Here is a 24,511-nt window from a genome sequence, read left to right on the forward strand (position 1 = left end):
CTGTCATCACATGAGGCTGGAAGATCAGTAACCAGCTGTGTGTGTGTGTGTGACACCAACATCATCATAAAGGATTTCAACAACACTTGAACTTCAGTTTGAAGGGTTTAAGGTGGAACAGAAGGAGGACGTTTGTGTGTGGGACACTTTGGGACATTGTGCAGCAGGTTTCAGTCACTTTGAGTCCTGATCCATAATCAAACAATCCAGGCCTCCAGTAGCATTTCAATCCTTTACAGCCGATCACTATGCAGTTAAATTTCCAATAACATGAAGACTTATTGACACATTTACCAAAAACCATTAAATCCAGTCGTTACCTTTATGAGTGACAGGAATGTCCTCACATGATTCCAGAGCAGAAAGCTGCTGAGTGAGAAGAACCTCTGACCTCCTGCTCAAACCTTTTACTCAGCAAAACATCTTTATGTGCCCTAAAGTGTGTGTGTGTGTGTGTGTGTGTGCGTGTGTGTGTGTGTGTGTTCAAAGGAAGCCTGTGATCACGACTCCATACTTATGTGAACATTTGTTTTATTAAAACATTTCAAATACATTGAAATTCCATCACACCAGTTTCTACAAGCAGACAAAAACACCTTTGTTTGACACGTCTGTCTTTGTCCTTCTTTGACACCTTTGTCCTTTTTTGACACGTCTGTCTTTGTCCTTGTTTGACATCTTTGTCCTTTTTTGACATCTTTGTTCCTTTTTAGACACGTCTTTGTCCCTGCTTGACATGTCTGTCCTTGTTTGACCCGTCTTTGTCTCAGTGGACCAGCAGCTGCAGGAGTTGGGCCACCAGCAGAACGTTCAGGGAGTTCCCCAGGACTTTGTATCTCTGCTTGGCTGAGATCTGCTGAGGAAATTCTGAAAACAAAAAGTCGGCAAAGTATTCAACCGAAACGCTGAGCCGAGAAGAATGACATTTTGTTTATTTGTTGAGACGAGACGACGTTGAGACATTTACAGCCAGAGACTAGAGAAGACGTCCCCGACCTGCGCCCTCTGACCTCTGACCTGTCAGAGTCTCACTCATTTAGCACATTTATCTGAACACACAGGTGTGATGTCATTGACTCTGATACCAGATGGTCATGTGACTCACTGAAGGATTGTGGGAAGCCCATGAGGTTGGAAACTTCTCTGGGTGTGAAGTAACGAAGCTGAAGCTTCAGCAGCTGCTGCAGCTTCTCCTCATCGCACAGCTGCTCCAGACCTTCATACACACACTGCACCTACACACACACACACACACACACACAGTAGAGAGTTTTACATGGTTGTGATTTGTTCATCTCCATATGATGAAGAGGAGGAGGTCTTCCTCACCTGTGTGTCCGTGCAGCCCTGCAGCACCGAGCCCGTCCCCTCCACGTAGCGTCCATAGCTTTGGATGAAACAAACATGTCAAACACGCTAAGACACTTTGCTGGGACATGTTTGTCCCGTGATCACAAGCACTGTTGCCATGGCCACCATGACAAAGTTTTCCCTTCTTGAATCCAGACGATGAGGGGTGAGGAGGATGAGATGAGGAAGATGAGGAGATGAGGAGTGGAGGATGGGGAGGAGTGGAGGAGGAGCGGAGGATGAGAAGTACGAGGAGGTTGAGGAGGATGAAGAGGTGAAAGGATGAGGAGGATGAGGAGGAGTGGAGGATGACGAGGTACTCACCCTTTAGTGAAGCACACAGACCTCCTGCATGAAGGCGTCACGATGTCTAGCAGCAGAGCGTAACGCAGCAGAGTCTTGGTAGGAAGCAGGAAGTTCTTCATGTCCACCTCCGAATTCACTTCTAGGAAGTCTTGGATCTGCGTGACGGACAGATCTCTGTTCTGATGTAACTTCCTCTGGACATCCACCGATGTCTCCAACTTATACAGGACAGGACGCCCGTCCACTTCCTCTTCCTGTGGACAGGGATCAGGATGCAACACCGTGGCCGGACAGGAAGCATCAGCAGGAAGTGGGAAACCATCTAAAACCTGAGGTCAGGGGTCACACATGAGTTTAGGGTCGGAACCCTGACGTTCATCTGTGACACGGCGTCTCACCTCTGAGCTCATCTGGAACTTAAAGGGTTCTGTTGAAAGCTTGGCCAACAGGAAGTAACGCAGTCTGGAATTGGGGATTCCAACCTGAGTTCAGGAAGAGAACGGACAGGATGAACTTTGACCTTCATGTCCAGCTCACGTTCAGACTGGAGCATTTGCTTCTTACGCTGGTGGGTGAGATCATCAGCTCCTGGTGTGTGTACCCACAATCCCTCAGTGTTTGCAACAGACGATCCCTGAAAAACAGAAAACATTCAATATGTTTAATCAGGACGCGTTTCCTGTCTCATGTTTCCTGTCTCGTGTTTCCTGTCTCGTGTTTCCTGTCACGTGTTTCCTGTCCACAACCGTGTGAAAAACAAAACACTCTCCGTTGGTAAAACATCCTAATCCACTTCATCATCATACTCCAGTCAGATCTTTAGGATGATCCGATATGATAACACTGCTGTTGTGTCAGCTGATCATCTCCATGGTTACCTGGCAGCAGAGACCTCAAAGCCTTTCACGTTCTCCAGCAGGATGAAGCGAGGGAGGCGGGCCAGCCTGCCACAGGGGTCAGAGGTTACAGATTACATATGAATGACAGATAAAGGGAGGAGAAGGTTTGAGTGAAGAACAGAGTGAATGATGGGTAATGCACAGACTGGACACCTTGGCAGAAGGTCTAGAATGTAGAGGAAGCTCTTTGTCCTGGGGTCAGAGACGTCCCCCTGCAGGCCAAGCCTGGAAAGACACAGCAGGCAGAAACACTCAGACTCTGGATCATCTCAGCTCCTGCATGAAGCCTCACGCCCTGCTGACACTTTGGGTCAAGCCCATTCTGTAACTCCTTCAACTGTTTAGCACAGAACCGCCTTGTGGTCCTGACCCAATGGTCTCCAGGACCCTGACCCCCACCCCTATAAGGACACTGCATATGGGAGAGCCACGCCTTGTACGTCGCCCCCTGGTGGTAAACCGTCTGCCTGGTGTTTGTGTCAGTTTATCTGTGGTTAAGGGCCAACATGAAAGCTTCAGAGGGGACAGGAGGTCTGCATGTGTACCTGCTGAAGGGCTGGCAGGGGGGGCTCATCAGGACCATGTCAAAGGATAATCCATCAAACTCACCCAATGTGATCCCCTAAAACACACACAGGGTACACACAGGTCACACAGGTTATACACACACACACACACACACACACACACACACACACAGGTCACACAGGTTATACACACACACACACACACACACAGGTCACACACACACACACAGGTCACACACACACACACCTCAATGGTCTTGTTCCAGAGGGGCGTGTCAGGGAAGTTGTGTCTGTAGATCTCATTGGCTGTGGTGTTTATGTCCACAGCTGCCACCACCTGAGCAGGAACAGCGCTCTCTGCAGGACGAGCACAACATCACAGGAAGACAAACTAGTGTGAGAGAGCAGAACACACACACACACACACACACACACACACACACACACACACACACACACACACACACACACACACACACACACACACACACACACACACACACACACACACACACAGCCTCAGCACTGCAGAGCTCATTGAGAACCATGGGAGAAAAAGAATGAAAGAATCTGAATATCTCCATGAAATGTCAACAAGATCATGACGTCATCTGTAGAGAAAACAAGTGAACATGTGGAGAGAATCAAATGTTTAAATGTCTGCATCCGTCCTTCATCATCATCATGTTCATTAGCGCCTCCACAGGCTGAGATGGTCCACAACACACAACTCACACTAACTCGCACCGACACACTTTGACACACATTGACACACACTAACTCACACATTGACACACACATTGACACACACACAAACTCACACATTGACACACACATTGACACACACATTGACACACAGACGTGCTTTGCTGGTTGCTAAGGCTTTGTTTACGGCACGAGCTCTCGTTACCGTGCTATGGATTCCCAAGATGCACCTGGAGCCCCGGAAGTCCCATTGCCCATAAACGTCACACACTGGCGTTCAAATGCACTTTCCTCCATAAATAAGCAGCGGGACGGAAGCTAAACCGCGCGGGAACAATCAACGTGTCTGCAGGATTGTCGTCACCTTTCAGGGCGTAATGCATCCCTCCTATCCCGCTGTAAAGCTCCAGAACTCTCAAAGGTTCCGCGTCCACACGCCGCCTGCCTGCCGACATCTTGAATTGACGTTCGTTTAACAACCCCGCGACTTCATCGGAAATCACGCGAGACTTCGTGTTTGTCCTAAAGCGCTTGAGCCGCCGCTTCGTGTAATATTTATATTTTATATCTATGATCTTTATGATGATTTTCCTGTTTGTTTTCTTTGTCTAGTGTTTCCTCGCTGCACTGTAAAATGTTTCACAAGAGAAAAAAATCTGTAATAGCGAGCGTGCGCGTGCGTGTGCGCGCGCGTGTGTTAGAGACAGTCACGTGGTGCAATATTTTCCGTTTTTGTAGGATCAATAAAAAGATCGAGTACAATGCTGTCCAACATTGTATTTAGATTTATTTTCTAGAAGCAGTTACAAAATCTAAATTAGTTTCAAAATGACTTCAGAAGTGTAATGACGATCATGAAAATAGAAATGAAACTCATCCCGTAAGAGTTAGAGTGTCTGTTGCTCCATAAACACCAACATGAACCAAAGACAAACTAACAAATCTCTTAGAGATGACTGAAGAATTATTTAGAATAATGGGACTGCAGCAGAAAGAACTTTGACTCACTTAGGCTCAGGCTCAGCTTAGGCTCAGTGTAGTCAGAGGACCGGCCACAGCAGCTGATTCTCTCTCTTACTGTTCTCTCCGTCTGATATCTCTTGGTGTCCAGGCCGTCTCCCGTGGAGCCCAGGGGCCTGCTGCTGTTCTCCTGGTGGTCCGGTGGGTCGACCCGCTGGTCCAGAATCCTCCGTCCTGCCACAATGATTTCAACGTTGTTCTAATATACTTCATTGCACGTGTAATGCATTTTGTGTTTGCAAATTCTACACAAAGAATGTCGCCTTGCTTAACAATAATAACAATAATGATTAATATTTGAAATAACTTCTCAACAATCTGTGATGAGCGCTGACTTTTATTCATGGTGCAAACTGTTTATAAATATTACAAAGTGCTTAGAAACCATGTGAGCTACAACACTTCAAGTCAAAAGTCCTTCATTAATAAATCATGAGGTAAAAGGTGACATTGAATTATTGACAGACTTATAATAAGTTGCATAAAAATGAAAGAATAAAGAGAGATGATTGATAGGAGGAGGAGGAGGAGCGTCAGACTGGTGAGGAGAAGATTTTGCAATTTTGCACTAAATTAAAATTTAGTCAATTTGATTCTCTACATGCTGCTGCTGACGTCTCGTCACAAAGAATTTCAATATGCAGTATTACCCTGTGTTCTTCTGTGCAAATGACAATTAACTCTTGAATCTTGAATTGAAAGATGAAGCAGCTGGAATGTGACATGTGAAGTATGAGGTCACTTCCTGCGGCGCAGAGAGATGCGCTGCAGCCTCCTGGCTTTCCCTCGGGCATCGATGGGATGCATCTCAGGGACCTTTGACCTCAGCAGGCGGTAGGAGCTGGCACAGTACCCGGGTCTCTTGTAGTAATGAATGAGAGGACGGTCCTGATCCAAAGCTGCAACACAAGGCAGATTAAATGAAGGCCTCGCCCCCGCCTTGCCTTGACCACTTGGTGGCGCTCTTACCAGTGTGAAGCTGCTGCTGCTGGGCGTGGCTCTCAGGCTCCTCCTTGTTAGAAGACTTCAGGCCAGGACCCTGCAGGGATCCTGCTCCTCCAGCTCCTCCGTCCTCTTTTGGCTCCTCCTCCTGTTCCTTCTTCTTTCCCTCCTCCTCCTCCTCCCCTTTTTTGGTGTCCTTCTGTTCTGCTTCCTCTCTGTGGTCCTGTTCTCTCTCCTCTTTCTTCTCTGTCTCCTTCTGGCCTTCTGCCTTCTCCTCCTGGTCTACGAAAGCAAAAGCACAGACATGATTGGGTGACGAGTGGACAAGACTGAAATAGCTCCAAAATAAAAATGATTGTTAGAAAAAGAAAAGAAAAAGTCAAAGATGATGAAGAGGGCCTCCCAGAGATGACCCAGACTGTCCACTGAGGGGCGCTGTAGCAGCAGGCCAATTGAAGGGGTTTGAAGTGGATAGTTAATGTCTTTATCCAGAGTAAGTCCCTCCATGCTGCCCCCTGTTGGAGGAGCTCTGTAGAGCATCAAGCTGCTCTCACTCAGTAACAGAGCTTCAGAGAGGCAGAGCAGCAAACAGAGCAGCAGCTCTGCTCTCCTCTGGACCAGGCTGCTAGAAACTAGCAGAACTTCCCCAGAGGCCTGTGTGTGTGTGTGTATGTGTGTGAGGTGTGTGTGTGTGCATGTGTGTGTGTGTCACCTCTGCTGGCCTGGACCTTCCATCTCTCTCTGTTCTGGTGAATCTCTTGATTCCATGAGGCCTTGAAGCTTTTGAAGTCCACTGTAGTCAGAGAAGTGTTGACCTCTGACCCTGTGCTCTTCACACTCTTCCCATCGCTGCCAGTAGTACTGTTCAGACTAACACACACACACACACACACACACACACACACACAGAGAGTTAAGTGCACTAATGAGGTTTAATATTTAACCTTGTAAAATTACTTTCACATTTATTCTGCATCTCACGGCAGAGTAAATGTTAGAACTGATAATTCTCCACCAGGAAGTGTGTGCCTGTGCGTGTGTGCGTGCTTGTGTGTGTGCAGGTCACCATTAGTCACCTTGAGCGTCTGAAGCCCACCAGTCCAGATCGAGACGCCTCCTCGATCAGCGGTGCCACAATCTTCTCGATCATCTCACTCAGCACACTGAAGGTCGGCTCCACGATGAAGTCGATGAATCCTGCAGAAACACGTTCACACTGGAGGGTCACAGTCGCCCCCTGCAGGGTTCAGTGGGGTTCAGGAGGGTCCTGTGCGCCCCTGACACCTCACACGGATCAGATCACACGTGTCTGAACACGCGTCAACATGTGTTCACGCAAACATGCATCATTAAGTCAAGTCAACTTCATTTCTGCAGCCATCACACAGTGCCTCAAAGCTCTAACACTGCAGAGGAAAGCTTCAAGGAAGAAACCTCAGGAGAGGGAATTCCACAGATGACCTCCAGTGGGATTAAACCATGAGTGACATCATCCATCCTTCATATTTCTCTGTCTTTCCTCATTTGGCCCTTTTCAGCAAAGCGACGTACCTATGAGCTCTAAGTACAACACAAGCAAAACAAAAGGAAAGGAGGAGTAAACCTAAAGGAGGAGTGCAGATGGCGGTCATATTGGCCGTGGAGACTCAGAGCCGGTGGGTTTTGAGCAGCGAGTGGCGTTTCTGGGATTAAATGTTTGGTTTGGTGCAGCATGTTAGCATGTTAGCATTGTAGCGTACCAATCTGGGACTGGGCCACCATGGTGGACTTGCGGTCACAGAGAGGAGAGAACGGCAGACCGAGATTGGCTTCCCTGTCCCCCTGAAAGACACGGAGACACACACACACACACATGTGAGTACGGTCACATCCATGTGTTTCAGCTCTGACACACAGAATGACATCATCTGCAGTTACATCAAGATATAAAAATATGACACAGGAGCTGAAGATGCTCAGATGTTCGATGACGGACAGGAATGAGAATACGTGAGGGACCGACAGAGAGAGGAGAGACAGAGAGAGGAGAGATGCTGGTTTGTTGGAAGACAGGAAGGCCAAAGAGGAGGTCATGTATGTGATGAAGGACATGCAGCACTGAAGAAGAAGAAGATCTGTTTGTTTGTGCAGTGAAACATGTTATCACACACACACACCTGTGTGTTAATCAGTTTATTCAGGCACGATCACCTCATATGTATCATGACGACGTTATAAAGCGTAGTAAGGAGCAAAGGTGACCTTTGACCTTTCTTTTTTCCCACATATCCCTTGGAAAAAGAAACAGGAAGTGGGTGTGGGGGCCATGTACCTGTCTGAAGAACTCCTCCAGCAGCGACGTGGTCCAGCGCTGGTGCAGGTCCCAGCGTTTGGCCGGGTGGCTGATGTCGGCCGTGTGCAGCAGCAGGGATAAGGCCTTTGGTTTATCGATCCTGCTCGGCACAAATCAATCAATCAATCCAGCGATCACATGTCGACATGCTGATGAGCAACAAGGCGGCTGCAAGTGTTGAAGCCTCTCAGGAGATGAAGATGAAGGTTTGTAAAACAGACAGACAGACAGACAGACAGACAGACAGACAGGGGCGAGAGAGGTGAGACAGTGTGTGTGGTGCTCACGTCTCGGGCTGCTGCAGGGAGCTCTTCATGGCTTTGATCTGCTGGAAGTGACAGGACATGTCTGTGGCTAACACCATCTCCACCACCAGCGCCCGCAGCTCCCTGAACCACACAGGAAACCACAGTTACCATGGATACAGCCTTCCGCCCTCCCTCACAGTAACGACTCACCTCCAGTCATCTTTGGACAGGTTTGAGAGGATGTTCATGTCCCCGTCGCCCTGCAGGAGGCGGTACGCGGCGCTGACGTGATGATTCTCCAGGACGGCGCGGTCGTTGTATAACATGGCCGTGTCCGACCTGCCAACACACTCTTCATCAACTCTTCATCAACTTCCTGCTTCATCACATAAGAGTCAGAGTTTACAGGTTCACCACTCTCACTGCACTTTGACCTTTAGGAGACATGTCAGTTTGTGCAGATCACCTTGAACACGTCTCATACTCACCTGGTCTGAATGTGGAAGTTGTTAGTGGTTCCTGTGTGTTCAAAGTCATGGATGGCTGCTGCAAAGATGATCGCAAAGATCTCCAACTCACTGAGCCAGTGCTGAAAAACATGTTACAACACATGCATGACAGGAACACACACATGACAGGAACACATACATGACAGGAACACATACATGACAGGAACACATACATGAGAGGAACACATACATGACAGGAACACATGCATGACAGGAACACATACATGACAGGAACACATACATGACAGGAACACATACATGAGAGGAACACACACATGAGAGGAACACATACATGAGAGGAACACACACATGAGAGGAACACATACATGAGAGGAACACATACATGAGAGGAACACACACATGACAGAAACACACACATGACAGAAACACACACATGACAGAAACACACACATGACAGGAACACACACATGACAGAAACACACACATGACAGAAACACACACATGACAGAAACACACACATGACAGGAACACATACATGAGAGGAACACATACATGACAGGAACACACACATGAGAGGAACACATACATGAGAGGAACACATACATGAGAGGAACACACACATGAGAGGAACACATACATGACAGGAACACACACATGAGAGGAACACATACATGAGAGGAACACATACATGACAGAAACACACACATGACAGAAACACACACATGACAGAAACACACACATGACAGAAACACACACATGACAGGAACACACACATGACAGAAACACACACATGACAGAAACACACACATGACAGAAACACACACATGACAGGAACACACACATGACAGAAACACACACATGACAGAAACACATACATGACAGGAACACGTCACACACATGACAGAGCACAGCATTTCAGCATGTTGAGGAGTTGAGGCGTGTGTTCTCATGTTTCGTACCACCATGCCCGTCTTGAGCAGCAGGTAGTGGATGGTCTGCGTGACGTCGGCGGCGTGTGTCAGGTTGTGGTACGGGTTCTTGTGTTTACTGTAACCGACTTCCACCGATTCCACAAAGGATAGGAGAGCAGACAGAGGGACCTGTAACCATGGTGACAGCACTTTAACCAGAGGATCCTGCACATGTGAACTCTGATGTAAACATTAAGGTTCTTGTGAGGACCGGGCTGCTCTACGCTCTGCTCAGCCCCTCTAATCACCAATCTGTCGCTCTGGCAGGCCTGTGCAGGGTTAAAAGAAGCCACGCCCCCTATCATGAGGTCATCCCTGTTCCCACTTCAGATTAAAAACATCTTCAAGGTGGAACCCTCAGATAAGTTTGTAGGTGTGTGAGTGTGATCACACACACACGCTCTGATTGCTCACATACCTTGAAGCGATTGATGAGGTCATATCTGGTGAGCAGATCATAGAAGACAAACTTCAGAGCGTGATCTCCACTGACATCATTCAGTGCAAACACGTCAAAGGACCACGTGTCCACATGCTGGAACACAAACACACACACACACACACACACACACACACACACACATGTTGAACGTTTAATGGTCCTACAGATAATGTTTATAAGGCTCTGTGTAAATAAAGTTGAATTGAAAACTATTAACTGACTCAACAACACACACACACACACACACACACACACACACACACACACACACACACACACACACACACACACACACACACCAATACCTTGATCACTGCAATGACATTGGGGGGGTAACTGAGGCCCGTCATGTTGGAGGTCCGTCTGTACATCCTGTAACACACACACACACACACACACACACACACACACACACACACACACACACAGGGTGACTCATCCATGAAACAGCATTTCCAGGACACGGCAGGACAGCGACCTCTGACCTCTCCACAAAGATCCCGGCCTGCACAGCGTGGACGATGCTGCGGAAGCGCGGCTTGTCTTCACTGCGGCGCAGCATCAGGCCCCTCTGCCGTGTGAAGGTGGAAGCCAGCCAATCACGGACCTCCGACGGCACAGAGTCAGACTGGATGTCACTGAGCTCGTCCTCTGTGTCCACCAGTCTCCTGCGGGACAGATCAATAGGGACATATGTTAAATACATGCAGTGTAGGGGAGGAAGCTCAGAGGAACGCTGGCCTCCTCCTCACTTCATCCTCCACTTCACTTCATCCTCCTCCTTCTCTTCTTCCTTCAAGGCCACAGTAATCCTGGCTGACACTGGAAAAGCTCTCTCTCTCTCTTTACCTGTGTGTGTCTCAGTGTGTCTCAGTGTGTCTCAGTGTGTCTCACTGTGTCTCACTGTGTCTCAGTGTGTCTCAGTGTGTCTCAGTGTGTCTCACTGTGTCTCACTGTGTCTCAGTGTGTCTCAGTGTGTCTCAGTGTGTCTCACTGTGTCTCATTGTGTCTCAGTGTGTCTCAGTGTGTCTCAGTGTGTCTCAGTGTGTCTCAGTGTGTCTCACTGTGTCTCAGTGTGTCTCAGTGTGTCTCAGTGTGTCTCACTGTGTCTCACTGTGTCTCAGTGTGTCTCAGTGTGTCTCACTGTGTCTCAGTGTGTCTCAGTGTGTCTCAGTGTGTCTCACTGTGTCTCACTGTGTCTCAGTGTGTCTCAGTGTGTCTCAGTGTGTCTCACTGTGTCTCAGTGTGTCTCAGTGTGTCTCAGTGTGTCTCAGTGTGTCTCAGTGTGTCTCAGTGTGCCTCAGTGTGTCTCAGTGTGTCTCAGCTTGCCTGGTTTCCTCAATGTACAGAGATTCGAGCACAGAGGCTGCAAACTCCAGGTTCTTCTTCAGGTTGGCTACAGATGCTTCGCCCCTCTCCAGCTGCTTCACCAAACATCTCAACCTGCAACACATCAACACATCAACACATCAACACATCAACACATCAACACATCATGTGACGGCAGCACACACCGCAAACATTCATTACCACTGGATTCACCTTTCATTCAGAATTTATACACAACCAGAATATCCAGAATGTGTTCCTCAGCCAGCTGACAGGAGTAATAAAGGCTTGTTTACTTTAGGAGCACCTTCAGAGTCACAGCGAGGACAATGACACAGACCTACATACAACATACAAACACATCACGCTAACCTGAAGGCTCAGCTGTGTGTTTGTGCATGTGTCTGTGTGCGAGTGTGGACCTGATAGCCGTCTTCTCCATGGCATCCGGGGCGTCGGTGCCCGGCAGCTCGTCTGCCAGGACCTCCTCGGGTCTGCGAGGGTCGCACAGGATCCCTCGCTGCTCTGTGATGTTGAGGCCGGTCGTGATGGCGGTGCACAAAGCATTCTGGGATTGAGAGCCTGACCACAAATGACAAAGCTCACACATCATACGTGACACACAGGGACCCACATGTGTTCATTCAGGTGAAATGGTTCTGTGTTGGCTCCACCCACTTTGGGGGTGTGTCCTGATCACACCTGGAGTCAATTTACTGATCTTTGAAATCAGAGAATGAAAATGAAAATGAAAATGAAAAATTGATGATTTTCTGTGTTTTCAGAATGAAAATCAACGTTACATTTTATTACATTTGGCCTTCATAAAGGTGAAACCAGCTCTCCTCTCCTCATTTGCATATGGAAACTAAACATAATGAACACTTACGTGCAAAGCGGGCCAGAGGACGGCGAGCAGCTTCGCCCGCCTCATTCGCAACTGCAATGACAACACAGACACTTTCAACATCTTATACAACACACACAAACACACAAACTGGGGAGGGGGGGGGGGAGAGAGAGAGAGAGAGAGGGGGGTAGAGAGACAGACAGACAGAGAGACAGACAGAGTAGAGAGAGGAAGAGGAGAGGAAGTGGAGAGAGAAAGTGAGGGGAGAGAGGAGAGAGCGAGAGAGAGAGCATGACAGACAGACAGGCAGAGAGAGAGAGTGAGAGAGGACAGACAGACAGACAGAGTAGAGAGAGGAAGAGGAGAGGAAGAGGAGAGAGAAAGTGAGGGGAGAGAGGAGAGAGCGAGAGAGAGAGAATGAGAGAGAGAGAGAGTGAGGAGAGAGAGACAGAGAGAGAGTGTGACAGACAGACAGGCAGAGAGAGTGAGAGAGGAGAGACAGACAGACAGACAGACAGAGAGGAGAGAGAGGAGAGAGAGGAAGAGGAGAGGAAGAGGAGAGAGAGACAGAGAGAGAGAGGGGAGAGAGAGGAGAGAGAGGAGAGAGAGAGAGAGAGAGAGAGAGGAGAGAGACAGAGAGAGAGCATGACAGACAGACAGGCAGAGAGAGAGAGTGAGAGAGGGCAGACAGACAGACAGACAGACAGAGAGGACAGAGAGGAGAGAGAGGAAGAGGAGAGGAAGAGGAGAGAGAGACAGAGAGAGAGAGGGGAGAGAGAGGAGAGAGAGGAGAGAGAGGGAGAGAGAGAGAGAGAGAGAGAGAGAGAGAGAGAGAGAGAGAGAGAGAGAGAGAGAGAGAGAGAGAATGTGTGTGTGTGTGTGTGTGTGTCCAATCATTATACGGTCCAAAAGAGCAGCTTGCTGACACTGATGACAGAGACACTTCATTAGAGATAATCACACACACATGCACACACACGTTTACAATGATGTCACTGTCATCCTCCATCTCTTCTGGTTCCCATAGAGACAGCAGTCAACCAGTGAACAAACACACACACACACACACTCTCTCTCTCTGTATGTGACCTTCACTGCTCTGTGTTCTGTTTGTAAGAAGCTTCTGGACATCATGAATAGAACCAAATACATTTCTACATTTTATGGTTATGAAGCTTCAAGTTACAACAACACAGCTATACACCTACAAAACAGGCAAAGAAGTACCACATGACAGAGTCACATGACAGCCAATGACCAATCCCATCCTTGGATCCATGGACTTCACTTCATTCTCAGTTCAGGCATCAAAAACCTAAAAAATATTATTGAGTACCCGCAGGTTCTCTGCTTCTGTTTTGGCTGCAGACTAAAGTGACAGAAACACACAGAAACACACACACACACACACACACACACACACACACATTGAGCAAACACAACACAGAAAGGCCTTAATGGGATTTGAACATATCACCTTGTCATTTGATTGTTCTACTAAAGTATGGAGCCTCTGACCTCATCACGGGAAGTCCTCCCATGAGGTCATTCAAAGGCTAAGCTTCAGCTTGATTCAAAACTCCAACAGTCATTTTGGCGCCCTCTGTTGTTGTGTTATGTTACTGATAAAATACACAACAAAGAAGAAGAAGCTGCTTTTATCACTGGCAGGTCAGATGATGTAATGCTGCTGCTGGAGTTCTGACTGGAACATCTGAACATCTGAACATCAGAACATCTGAACATCTGAACATCTGAACATCTGAACATCTGAACTCTGACCCTCTCATCTCTAAATCACTACAGGCTTCACAACTAAATACATCACAGACAACATGAACTAACAACTTGCACAGCTACAAAACAAACACAATAAAAGCAGCCTGCTCGCTCTCACACACACACACACACACACACACACTCAGAAAGCCTTTCACAAAGTAACGCACACTTGCAAAGTAACACACATACTCACTCACACAATAACACAAACTCAAACACACACTCACCAATAGTGAAGCTGAAGCCATCGATGCTGAAAGTGGCACTGCGGCACTTTTTGATTCCTTGTTTCTTCACCGTGACTTCTGCCATGTCAGCGTGTGTGTGTGTGTGTGTGTGTGAGTGTGAGTGTGTGTGTGAGTGTGTGTGCGTGTGTGAGAGAGAGAGAGAGAGAGAGAGAGAGAGAAAAAGAGAGTTTGTTCCTGTCAGGGAGTAGAAGGAGGAGGAGGAGGAGGAGGACTCAGGAGAGGAGTCCCTAAGGAGGCTGTAACCTGGTGCTGCAGCTGCTGGGGGAGGAAGCTCAGAGGAACGCTGGCCTCCTCCTCACTTCATCCTCCACTTCACTTCATCCTCCTCCTTCTCTTCTTCCTTCAAGGCCACAGTAATCCTGGCTGACACTGGAAAAGCTCGCTCTCTCTCCCTCTCTCTCTTTACCTCCTTCTCTCTCTCTTTACCTGTCTCTCTCTCTCTCTTTACCTGTCTCTCTCTGTCTCTCTCTGTCTGTCTGTCTGTCTGTCCCTCTCTCTCTCTCTCTCCGTCTCTCTCACTAGATCACGAGATCAAACACAAGACAGAGAGGGACAGAGAGCTGGAAAGACAGAGAGAGAGAGAGAGAGAGAGAGAGAGAGGCAGAGAGAGGCAGAGAGAGAGAGGCAGAGAGAGAGAGAGAGGCAGAGAGAGACAGAGAGAGAGAGAGAGAGAGAGGCAGAGAGAGGCAGAGAGAGAGAGAGGCAGAGAGAGAGAGAGAGGCAGAGAGACAGAGAGACAGAGAGAGAGAGAGAGAGAGGCAGAGAGAGAGAGGCAGAGAGAGGCAGAGAGAGAGAGAGAGAGAGAGAGAGAGAGAGAGGCAGAGAGAGAGAGGCAGAGAGAGGCAGAGAGAGAGAGAGAGGCAGAGACAGAGAGAGAGAGAGAGAGGCAGAGAGAGAGAGAGAGAGAGAGAGACCATAAACAGCATAAACGCCCCATCATCTGTGTAAATGATGGGAGGTTTATGGTTACACACTAGGTTCCATGGTTACACACTCACATTACACACAGGGACATAGATCACATGTGGGCCAAACTCCATCTTCTTTTATTCAGTCCATATGTCTAATTATCAAATAATATATTAAAATCATATTAAATGATGACATGAATGTCTTGTTGTGTCCAGTAGGGACAGCTTGTTTCCTGGGGGGGTCAAAGGTCACCCAGTATGCTAATAACAGTGTAAACAACAGTTTGAGGTTCAAAGCTTCTTTAATGTTTTTGTGCAGAACAAACAAAGACTTCAGTTCTTCACTTCCTTTTCTTCGTCCTCTACGTGAATCATTTGCGTCTTCATGTGTCTCACTCCTGAACACAAACAAACCAGAGAAACACTAAACTTAACGTGTGTGTGTGTGTGTGTGTGTGTGTGTGTGTGTGTGTGTGTGTGTGTGTGTGTTTTGACCTGGTATGTGTGGGGGGGAGTAGAGGACAGGCGTGTCTTTCCTGCGAGGTTTCTTCTTCTGATCTTCATCCTGATGCTCTGAGTCCAAAGGCTCCTCCTCCTCCTCCTCCTCCTCCTCCCGATCCTTCATCATCTCTGACTTCCTATCTGCCAGGCTCTCCAGCTTCCCCCGGGCTGCTGCACAGTGAGCAGAGTATTAGCAGAGATACAGATCCACATCCAGGATGTTTGTCACTCTGTCACGTCACATGTTGAGCCGCGTTGACAGTACGCAAATGAGCCGCTCTCTGATTGGCTGTGCCTACTGATGGGAAAATGATGCCTCATTGATCCCATTTTCCTTTTACTCAGAGTACTCAGTGTAGTGATTTGTGTTCTTACACTGTTTGCTCTCTGTCAGTCGGTGTTCATGCTCCAGCGCCAAACTCATACACCCTGTCGCCATCTGAAACCCCCTGGGCACACACACACACACACACACACACACACACACACACAAATACAAAAAATCAGTGGACCTGTGTGTCAGTGAGCTTTGATGATAATGTTTCAGTGTGAAGGAGTAAATAAGTAAAACAAGTTTTGTAAAACAGTAGAGCCCCCATTTGAGCTCATACCTCCATCAAGACCCAACAAGCCTGAAAACTTCAAGTTTCAGTCCACTGGCTCCTCACCGGATCTGCGTGGGCTTTGTGTGCCTGATTTGTTTGTTCAGATCTCCTCACTGGTTTTAGATTAAAAAAACTTCCTGTCTCACAATGTGAAAGAAAGTAATCAGATCCTGGATTCTGAACCGGCTCACTGCACGATTCTTCTGTTTCATGAAAATCAGGCCGCAACTTTTCCAGTACTTCTGCTGATACAAACAGGGAAGAAAACAAAACCAGCAGAAGCACAGGAAGAAAAACAACTCACATCATTCTTACCTGAATCTGAGCAGATCAGCCAGACTGTGGACTCTGTAGACTCTGTGGACTCTGTAGACCCAGTGGACCGTGTAGACTCTGTGGACCCTGTGAAGCTTGTAGACCAAGTGGACTGTGTAGACCCTGTACACTCTGTGGACCCTGTAGACTCTGGACCCCCTAGACTCTGTGGACCCCATAGACTCTGTGCAGTCTGGTTTATGAAGGCTGGAGGAGGAGCATCTTCTGCCCTCCCCTCACTGCTGAATATCAAAGAGACCTGATTAGCTCATAATGAAACATCTCCAAACTGAAGCTGAGTAGATGATGATGATGATGATGCATAGTAATCAGATCACTGTAATGTAAATGGGGTTCATCCTGAGATTGTTTTCATGAAGGAACATGCGTGACATTTGAATGTGACAACACGTGTGTTTACATCCTCTGATGATCCAAAGTGTTGATGCTTAATGAGCCCAGGTCATTGAGATCCACTCCAGGGTTTGCTGTCGCTGTTTCTGTTCCAAACACTCACATCAACATACAAGGAACACAATGACACATGACACACACACACACACACAGACAAGCACATACACATGCACTCACACACATAAGCACATACACAAGTACTCACATACACACACACGACACAAACACACGCACATACACACATACACATAGACACACAGACACATAGACACACACACACACAGTACTTACGTACATTTCCATTTATCTTGTTTCTTCGTTCTATTACTGGTGTCTGCGTTCCCCTCAGTGTGGGCGGGGCTTTGAGCAAGGGACTGGATCTTGAGCCCATCAGGGGTCCATCAGAGATCCATCAGGGGTCCAACATGGGGCCACAGCTGTCTTGCAGCTTGACTGCTGTTAACTTTATGCTTTCATATCATTATAATGTAAATAACTTGAAAAGATGTAGAGATAGATGTAACAGATGAGATATAGAGTTCAAACTTTCATCCAGTTTAACTTTCGTGGCTTTACTCGCCAGCATCACCTGGAGGCCTCTAGAGGAACTAGGACCCAAGCTTTGGAAACTGTTTTGCACATTTAGATGGAAAATCTTTAATAGCATAAAAGCTTGAAGCTAAGTGTTAGAAACAAACATTGCTATCATCTGAGCTCAACGCAAATAAACATTCCACCATCCTAAAGATTTCAGACCTAATAGGAAATAAAAGTTTCACTCAAGTTTAAGGAAAATGATGGGAAATATTCTGGTGTTTATCAAAAACACGGGCATGTTTGTTTATTCTACATACAAATGCACCATCAGAACAGAAACATGCAGAGGACGATCAACCAGCAGGACAAAGATCCAGTACTCAGTACTTCACACTCTCACTCTGTTATGCTGGATTATATTCATTTACTTTACTTTCTTATTTGGTTTTATTCATATGGACGTTGCATATTCCTGCTTTGTGTTGCTATGGTAATACATTTGATTCATATTTAACATCATTGAAGGTTGGATTCATTTTTCAGCTTCAGTCTGCATCTGAAACACAACAAAGAAACATTTATCTTACAGAACCTTGTCAGTATAAAGTGTCAATGTGAGCTCTGATCACATGAACGCTGGCACACACTCAGGTCAAAGGTCACCTTTTATTCCAGAGCGTCTGTGTTCACAGAGTGACGTAAAGACTCTTTCAGCTGCAAAACACAAAAGAGGTTTACAACCTTTAGACCAATGAATGATCATCTTTACATGTTTATGATGGAGGACGGGTGGTGGCGGTCCTTCTTACTCTCTGGAGGAAGGTCACGATGTCCAGCTTGTCGGCTTTAGAGGGAGAAGAGCTGAAGCTCTCGCTCTCTGACCCTGGCAGTGACTGTGCAGAGGAGTCCAGGTTAAAGGGCAAGGGTCCGCTCTGCATGTCGGCTGACAGAAACCATGGCAACAAGCTGCACTGAGTGGCTACTGTCTTGCTGGGGGCGGGGCTACATGAGGAGGCTTCAGGGGGGAGGAGCCTGAGTTGAGAGCAGAGCAGAGACTGCTCGTCCAGCAGCCTGTGCATCTTCTGATCAATTCAAAATAATCAATAACATCACATCATGCACTGTATGAAGCAGATAAACTCCTCTTAGTATCATTTATTATTAAGTATAAGTGTGTATTGAATTTGAATACTTCAAACATGTCAAACATTGAAAAAAAAAACATACTTCAAACGTAGTAATTATTAGCGAGCAGAGCGTTTGATCCTCTTTGTGTGTGTGTGTGTGTGTGTGTGTGTGTGTGTGTGTGTGTTGTATGAGCGCGTGTTACCATTCTGAAGCTGTCGTCATAGTGATGCGCGAGCTGGCTGAGTTGCAGCTGGAGCTCTGCAGCCTCCTGCTTCACTGCTCCCCTCAGCTCCTCGATGTCTCCGACCTTCTCCCTACAGCAGCAGATTCATTTCACTTCTACAAACTCATTTTGACCTGAAAACAAACTTCTTCTTCTCTGGTTTTGTGTGACCACAGCAGAAATCATCCCCACTTGACTTACAGATTTATTCCTTTTCAATAACTCCACCTCCACCGCTTTTTCACAGTGAAAGTAATCACATGCACGATACGTGAATGGGTCTCAAACTGTGGTTCATGTACATCAAGTGGCACATCTCCAATGAATCTGTTATTGTCAGCAATAATGGACATGTGGATACATTTAATTGCAGGAAAGAAATATTCAACATTTCTGATCTGGGCTGATCTCTTCTTCTAAACTCACTTCTCTTTCTTAATAAGCTTTGAATTGATCCTGGTTAGAATCAAAATGGCTTTGATGGAGTGAAGCTGTGTCAGTACCTGTCCTGGTCAGAGAGGGCGCTGTACACTGAAGCCTGCTCCTCAGAAAGCTGCTCTTCCATGGTGTTCAGCACAGAGCAGAAATGCTGCAGACAGAGCATCATCTCCTCCAGCTGGTCCAGAGAGCACTGAGAAGAAGAGAAGGTTTGAGAGCCATGTAGAACAACAGCCTTCATCTGGAACAACAATACAGAACCCTGACCACAAACACCACCACCACCACCACCATCATCATCATCATCACCCTGTGGTGTCTTTAGTGGTTTTTGGTCATCACCACTAATATGTTCAAATCATTTCTCAGATGGATGAAGAATCAAACCTTTGATCTGTTCTTGAACAGACGTTTGGGCAGTGAGAGCAGCTTTCTTTCTTTTATTCATTCATTCATTCATTCATTCATTCAGTCTAAGTGTAGTTTGTTGTCATGTACAGACGCTCTCCACATGCAAATGATGCATTCACATGGAAATGAAAAGCTCTGGAAAGAATCGTGCTAACATGACAACAAACAAGCCAAACAAATGGTGACTCACTTTATTTATTATTCCTCCTTTTCCCTTCAGTCATTGTTTCACCAACATGGATCATCACATGTGCTTCAAATGTGTTTCTGTCTATCTTGGTGTTTGTTTTGTTTTCTTATTCTACTTTCGTTCTAATGTTTGCACTCAACTTCTAAAATGCAGAGACTTCAAACAAGCTTCACTTCACATTTTCATTAGCAGACGTTTTAAAATGTTTTTTTAAATGGAGGAAACAAATGACTTCAAACCTTCTTTCATCTCTCTTCAACCATTTTACTTTCAAATCTAACGGTTATTCTACTTTTCAGGTCTTTGGTGCATTCAAAGACGCTGGGAATTGTCAATCATTTTTACAATTTCACAATTATTTCAAATGTTCTTCCTTGGTTCCTATTTTGTACGATTGTCTATTTCTATGTGTCTGCAGAAAAGTGAACACACAATATCACTCACAGGAAGGGTTCTCAATGTGTGTGGTTTGTTGCAGCAGGAACACTGATGGTCACAGGAGCAGCAGTAGGCGAGGAGCTCCTCATCTCCAATTCTGTCCACCTCCTCATCTTCATCAGGCCACAGTCCTGTGTCCACTGACGCCGACGCCGTCCTCACATTTCTTGCCAAAGCAGGCAGGAAGTCATGTGACTGCCAGTCTTTGTTGAGCAGGGGGAAGGACGGCGATGAGGAGAAGATGACGGGCGGTCTACGCGTCATGTCCATGGTGCTCGCTGAGTGAAGACCTCTGTACGTCCTCTTGGTCAGAGCATTTCGTTGAATCTGCAGGTCCGTCCAAGACTGAACGGCACGGAAAGGACTGGACGTGTCGAGAGAGAGGACAGGGAGTAGGGAATGTTTGGAGTCAGTAATGTAGGGGACATCCTTCCTGTTGATGATATGGGACGAAGGAGATGACAGCATCTGGACAGACACGGACGGACTTGATGGCTTCTGGTCTTTGGATGGGGATGAGGATGAAGACTGCTCAGTGTGGACTGTTGCTGCGGATGGTGAAGACTCAGCTTTGCCAGTGGATGAAGGCGAATCAGCAGGTCCTTCTGACGACTCAAAACTTCCTGAATCTGGCACAGACACCTGGATGGGTTCTGCCCAGTAGACAAGTCCATCAGAATCCAACTCCTTACAGATGGCGTCCACATCGCCATATTCACCTTCTGCATCTGAGCCGTCCACAGACGTCTCAAATACTGAGTCTAAACTCTGGATCTGGATCAGATCAGACACCTTCATGTTTGGTCCTGCTTCACTATGACCCTTTGAGAACTCGTCACCCAAACCTAAAGAGCTTTTCTTTGATTCAGACTCTGTGTCTTCATCTGTCCAAAAATGTCCCCGTTTGGTCTCAGTGCTGAGCTGTGAAACTGATATAGAACCTTCAGTCTGACCTTTAGAGCTTTGTGTCTGACCTGTAGAACCTTCTGTCTGACCTTTAGAACCTTCTGTCTGACCTTTAGAACTGGCTGTCTGGCCTGTGGAACCTTCTGTCTGAAGGTCTTCCTCTGAGCCCAAAGTGAGGACACCTGTCCTGACTTTGGTAACACAGTGGGTAGAAGAACCTGGTGCAGCATCTCCTCTGTACTGACGGGGTCCATCCCTCTGAAACAGATCTGGCTTTGGTCCACCCGGACTTAGAGACACAGATGGGAGTAGGGGCTTAGGAGAAATGCCGGACGTCCTTGGAAGAGGATGATCCTCAGAAATGACAAAAGATGGAGGTGAGGGGTCTTCATGGAAATGAGAGGTTGACAGAGGTGGGACTTCCTGTTCTGTCTGTGTTACAGAGCAGCTGTGAGAGACGCCTGGATACAGGGAATCTGCATTTTGCAGGGGGGGTGTAGGACTGGAGCACGAGGACAACATACCATCCACATCTGCTGAGGGACAATTGGTGGGAGACAGAGAGCCACATTTAAGGGAGGAGAGTGGGGACGGGGGAGGAGACACTGACTCAGAAGAAGGGGCAGGAAGAACAGACGGACCCTGTTGAAGACCAGGAGCTGCTGGTGGCTCCACATCTGGGCTCTGTAAGTCAGAGCTGAATAAGGAGGTATGTGACGGACACAATGAGGAAGCGTGGGTAAGAGGAGGAGAGGAGGAGGAGGAGTCTGGACTGAGTGTGTCAGTGTTTCCTCCTGTTAGAATCTGGAAACAAACAGAAGATGAACAAACATTAATAAATTGCATTTGTTTACTACATAAGAATATATTATGACGATCAAACTCAACATGTCTTCATACTGAAACTTTCCACATGAAGTTAAAGCTACGTGTCATGTTGTCCACCAGGGGGCGCCACCGGGCCGGACCCTGAGCTGTGTGTATGTGCTTCATAACACAAGAGGCTGTTGAGCGCTTGTGCTGGGTTTAACAGCAGTTACCACTAGATGGCAGCAGAGACTCAGACTCTGACTCTCATACAGAGAGAGAGATCGTCCAAGTTACTATAATGAAGTTTTCAAGGTGACAGGGTTAGATTATAAAGCTCAAATGTAGACACAGCGGCAGAGGTTGATCTTCAATGTTGGCCTTGGTGGAGGTTTTAGCTCTGAGTGCTTCTCACCTCTTGCGTTTCAAAAGACTCCCCGTTTGGCCCTGAGCTCCTCTTCCTCTGAAGAATGGCACTGATTGTCGGGGGGGGGCCTTCCTTCAGGGGTTGCCCTCCATTCAGGGGGGGGCCTTCATTCAGGGGTTGCCCTCCATTCAGGAGGGGGCCTTCATTCAGGGGGGGGCCTTCATTCAGGGGCCCCAGTCTGACTGCTCCGTCCACCGCTGTGCAAGAAGCCACCTGGGTGTCTGGATCAGGTCCCTGCTCCTCTGTCAGTGGACTAAGACACACTGGGTCCTGTGGTCCAGATCTGAATCTCTTTACAGGTATCTGCCCGTCTGTGGGACTGAGTAGAGGTTGTGGGGTCTCAGGCCCGGTAGGAGAGCCGCTGGGTTTTGCGTTAGACTCCGGCAGGTTCTGGTTGTGGATCTGGCTCAGGGACTTCTTTGATGCTCGTCTGAACAGCATACCCACACGCCGCCTCCTCTCCTGGGCTTCAGCGGGGATTTCCACCCGCAGCAGTGGAGGTCTGACCGAGGAGGAGGAGGGCCCAACCAAGGTGGAGAAAGCCGTGGTGACCTGATGAAGAACCTCCAGCTGTCTGAAACGATCTGACAAAGAGGCCACGTGTTAAAGAGTAGATCCAAAAAAATGAATCAAAAATCGAGTGTGATCCTGATGGTTTGTCAACCAAAGACTTGACAAACAACTGACCACATACACACCAACCGTCAACTCACTCTATGTTCCTATACTGGCCTTCAGAACATGGAGGAAGCCGTTCGTACAGAGCAGCTGGCAGGTGATTGGCTTACATGATCACATGGTAATAATCTTCCTTCATACTTTGTATATGTATTAAGAACAGAAATGAAATGGGCCCAGGTGTGTGCTACCTTTTACCTTTGGCTATCCAATGGAAGTTGGACTGAGATGATTTTGGTTGAACAGATGCATCCTGTCAAGATCTAACAACTGAAACATCACATCTGGTCTGATGTGTCTGAGGTGAAATGTGTGTAGAAGTGTGTGTTTCTCTGTGTGTGATGAAACACACGTGCACACAAGTGTAGGACTCACTGCTCACATCCGGGTTCTCCAGGTCCAGTCGGTTCTTCTGAGCCTCCAGGAAAACCTGCAGGTTGATTCCCCGGGCCTGCGACAGATGGTTGATGAACCGAGCTGGGATTCGTCCAGAGATATCGGGTTCATCGCAGCCGAAGCCCAAATCCAGCAGCAACTCCTCGGGATCATCGTTCCACAGGTTCAGCATGTCCGTGTGTGTGTGTGTGTGTGTGTGTGTGTGTGCGCGCGTGTGTGTGTGATCCAGGAGCTGCTGAGCTGATGCTGCTGTACCTGCAGAGGTTTGAACTTGAACTGGTCAACCTGAAATCACAAATACATCAAATAGTTCAAAGAGTAATGCTACTTCAAACACACACTCACATACAGAGAATAGTGTCATGTGATCACATGACGTTACTACACGCCCCCCACCCCCACACTCTGACTGTGATCCTTTCACTTTCTATGCAAACGCTCTTGTGCCGATTTGCCTGGTAAATGAGGCAAATGAACGATAGGCAGGCAGGAAGTGACCTCATCAGAATGAGGCGCTGCTGTGACCTCCTCGTCCCTATAAGGTCTGCTCTGCTCTGGACCAGGCTGCTGAAAACCAGCAGAACTTTCCCAGTGGGGGTCACTGGGACAAACAACACCCACAAAATAAATCCAAACTGAGGCATTTCTGCGCACCTGTTCTCACCTCAAACAAGAGAGATGTTCAAAAGCAGTATAATGATCTTCTGCTCCTCAGAGTTGATATGTTTCTGAGGAACACACAGTGATATTGCTTGTGTTTCCATA

At 47.4% G+C, this 24,511-nt stretch overlaps 4 protein-coding genes across 8 annotated transcripts; all 4 read right to left on the reverse strand.

Annotated features, from left to right (window-relative positions):
* Positions 1 to 610: 610 nt before the first annotated feature.
* On the reverse strand, positions 611 to 5,538 carry trdmt1 (tRNA aspartic acid methyltransferase 1). Of its 4 annotated transcripts, XM_076171426.1 has the most exons (12): positions 5,458 to 5,538; positions 4,796 to 4,981; positions 3,330 to 3,439; positions 3,101 to 3,177; positions 2,709 to 2,780; positions 2,535 to 2,600; positions 2,221 to 2,290; positions 2,055 to 2,138; positions 1,675 to 1,985; positions 1,330 to 1,387; positions 1,106 to 1,235; positions 611 to 867 (listed from the first exon to the last, which is right to left on the reverse strand). In XM_076171426.1, exons 4-12 carry the CDS (start codon positions 3,136 to 3,138, stop codon positions 767 to 769), a joined length of 930 nt encoding a protein of 309 aa, XP_076027541.1. In that variant the 5' UTR covers positions 3,139 to 3,177; positions 3,330 to 3,439; positions 4,796 to 4,981; positions 5,458 to 5,538; the 3' UTR covers positions 611 to 766. The 4 variants fall into 4 exon arrangements, with proteins under 4 accessions (XP_076027541.1, XP_076027538.1, XP_076027539.1 ...); XM_076171423.1 differs by lacking the exons at positions 4,796 to 4,981; positions 5,458 to 5,538 and adding an exon at positions 4,152 to 4,265; XM_076171424.1 differs by lacking the exons at positions 4,796 to 4,981; positions 5,458 to 5,538 and adding an exon at positions 4,152 to 4,254 and having other exon boundaries at positions 3,330 to 3,473.
* On the reverse strand, positions 5,125 to 15,333 carry pde1ca (phosphodiesterase 1C, calmodulin-dependent a). Its single transcript, XM_076171427.1, has 17 exons — positions 14,401 to 15,333; positions 12,431 to 12,481; positions 11,964 to 12,123; positions 11,542 to 11,655; positions 10,698 to 10,880; positions 10,518 to 10,584; positions 10,189 to 10,305; positions 9,759 to 9,899; positions 8,818 to 8,918; positions 8,540 to 8,668; positions 8,369 to 8,470; positions 8,061 to 8,181; positions 7,489 to 7,570; positions 6,826 to 6,946; positions 6,462 to 6,619; positions 5,777 to 6,031; positions 5,125 to 5,706 (listed from the first exon to the last, which is right to left on the reverse strand). The coding sequence occupies exons 1-17, from the start codon at positions 14,483 to 14,485 to the stop codon at positions 5,546 to 5,548; spliced, it is 2,148 nt and encodes a 715-aa protein (XP_076027542.1). The 5' UTR covers positions 14,486 to 15,333; the 3' UTR covers positions 5,125 to 5,545.
* A 242-nt stretch (positions 15,334 to 15,575) lies between these two features.
* ppp1r17 (protein phosphatase 1 regulatory subunit 17) lies at positions 15,576 to 16,936 on the reverse strand. 2 transcript variants are annotated; one of them, XM_076171429.1, is made up of 4 exons: positions 16,754 to 16,936; positions 16,209 to 16,282; positions 15,828 to 16,001; positions 15,576 to 15,730 (listed from the first exon to the last, which is right to left on the reverse strand). In XM_076171429.1, the coding sequence occupies exons 1-4, from the start codon at positions 16,930 to 16,932 to the stop codon at positions 15,666 to 15,668; spliced, it is 492 nt and encodes a 163-aa protein (XP_076027544.1). In that variant the 5' UTR covers positions 16,933 to 16,936; the 3' UTR covers positions 15,576 to 15,665. The 2 variants fall into 2 exon arrangements, with proteins under 2 accessions (XP_076027544.1, XP_076027543.1); XM_076171428.1 differs by having other exon boundaries at positions 15,580 to 15,730; positions 15,828 to 16,004.
* A 1,121-nt stretch (positions 16,937 to 18,057) lies between these two features.
* itprid1 (ITPR interacting domain containing 1) lies at positions 18,058 to 24,009 on the reverse strand. The gene is made up of 8 exons (XM_076171431.1): positions 23,726 to 24,009; positions 22,661 to 23,256; positions 20,539 to 22,242; positions 19,559 to 19,686; positions 19,035 to 19,146; positions 18,514 to 18,786; positions 18,368 to 18,418; positions 18,058 to 18,260 (listed from the first exon to the last, which is right to left on the reverse strand). The coding sequence occupies exons 1-7, from the start codon at positions 23,916 to 23,918 to the stop codon at positions 18,371 to 18,373; spliced, it is 3,054 nt and encodes a 1,017-aa protein (XP_076027546.1). The 5' UTR covers positions 23,919 to 24,009; the 3' UTR covers positions 18,058 to 18,260; positions 18,368 to 18,370.
* Positions 24,010 to 24,511: the final 502 nt, after the last annotated feature.

The sequence above is a fragment of the Genypterus blacodes genome, unplaced genomic scaffold (assembly GCF_046128005.1).
Source record: "Genypterus blacodes isolate CSIRO-AG114 ecotype Tasmania unplaced genomic scaffold, CSIRO-AGI_Gbla_v1 ptg000250l_1, whole genome shotgun sequence".
NCBI lineage: Eukaryota > Metazoa > Chordata > Actinopteri > Ophidiiformes > Ophidiidae > Genypterus > Genypterus blacodes.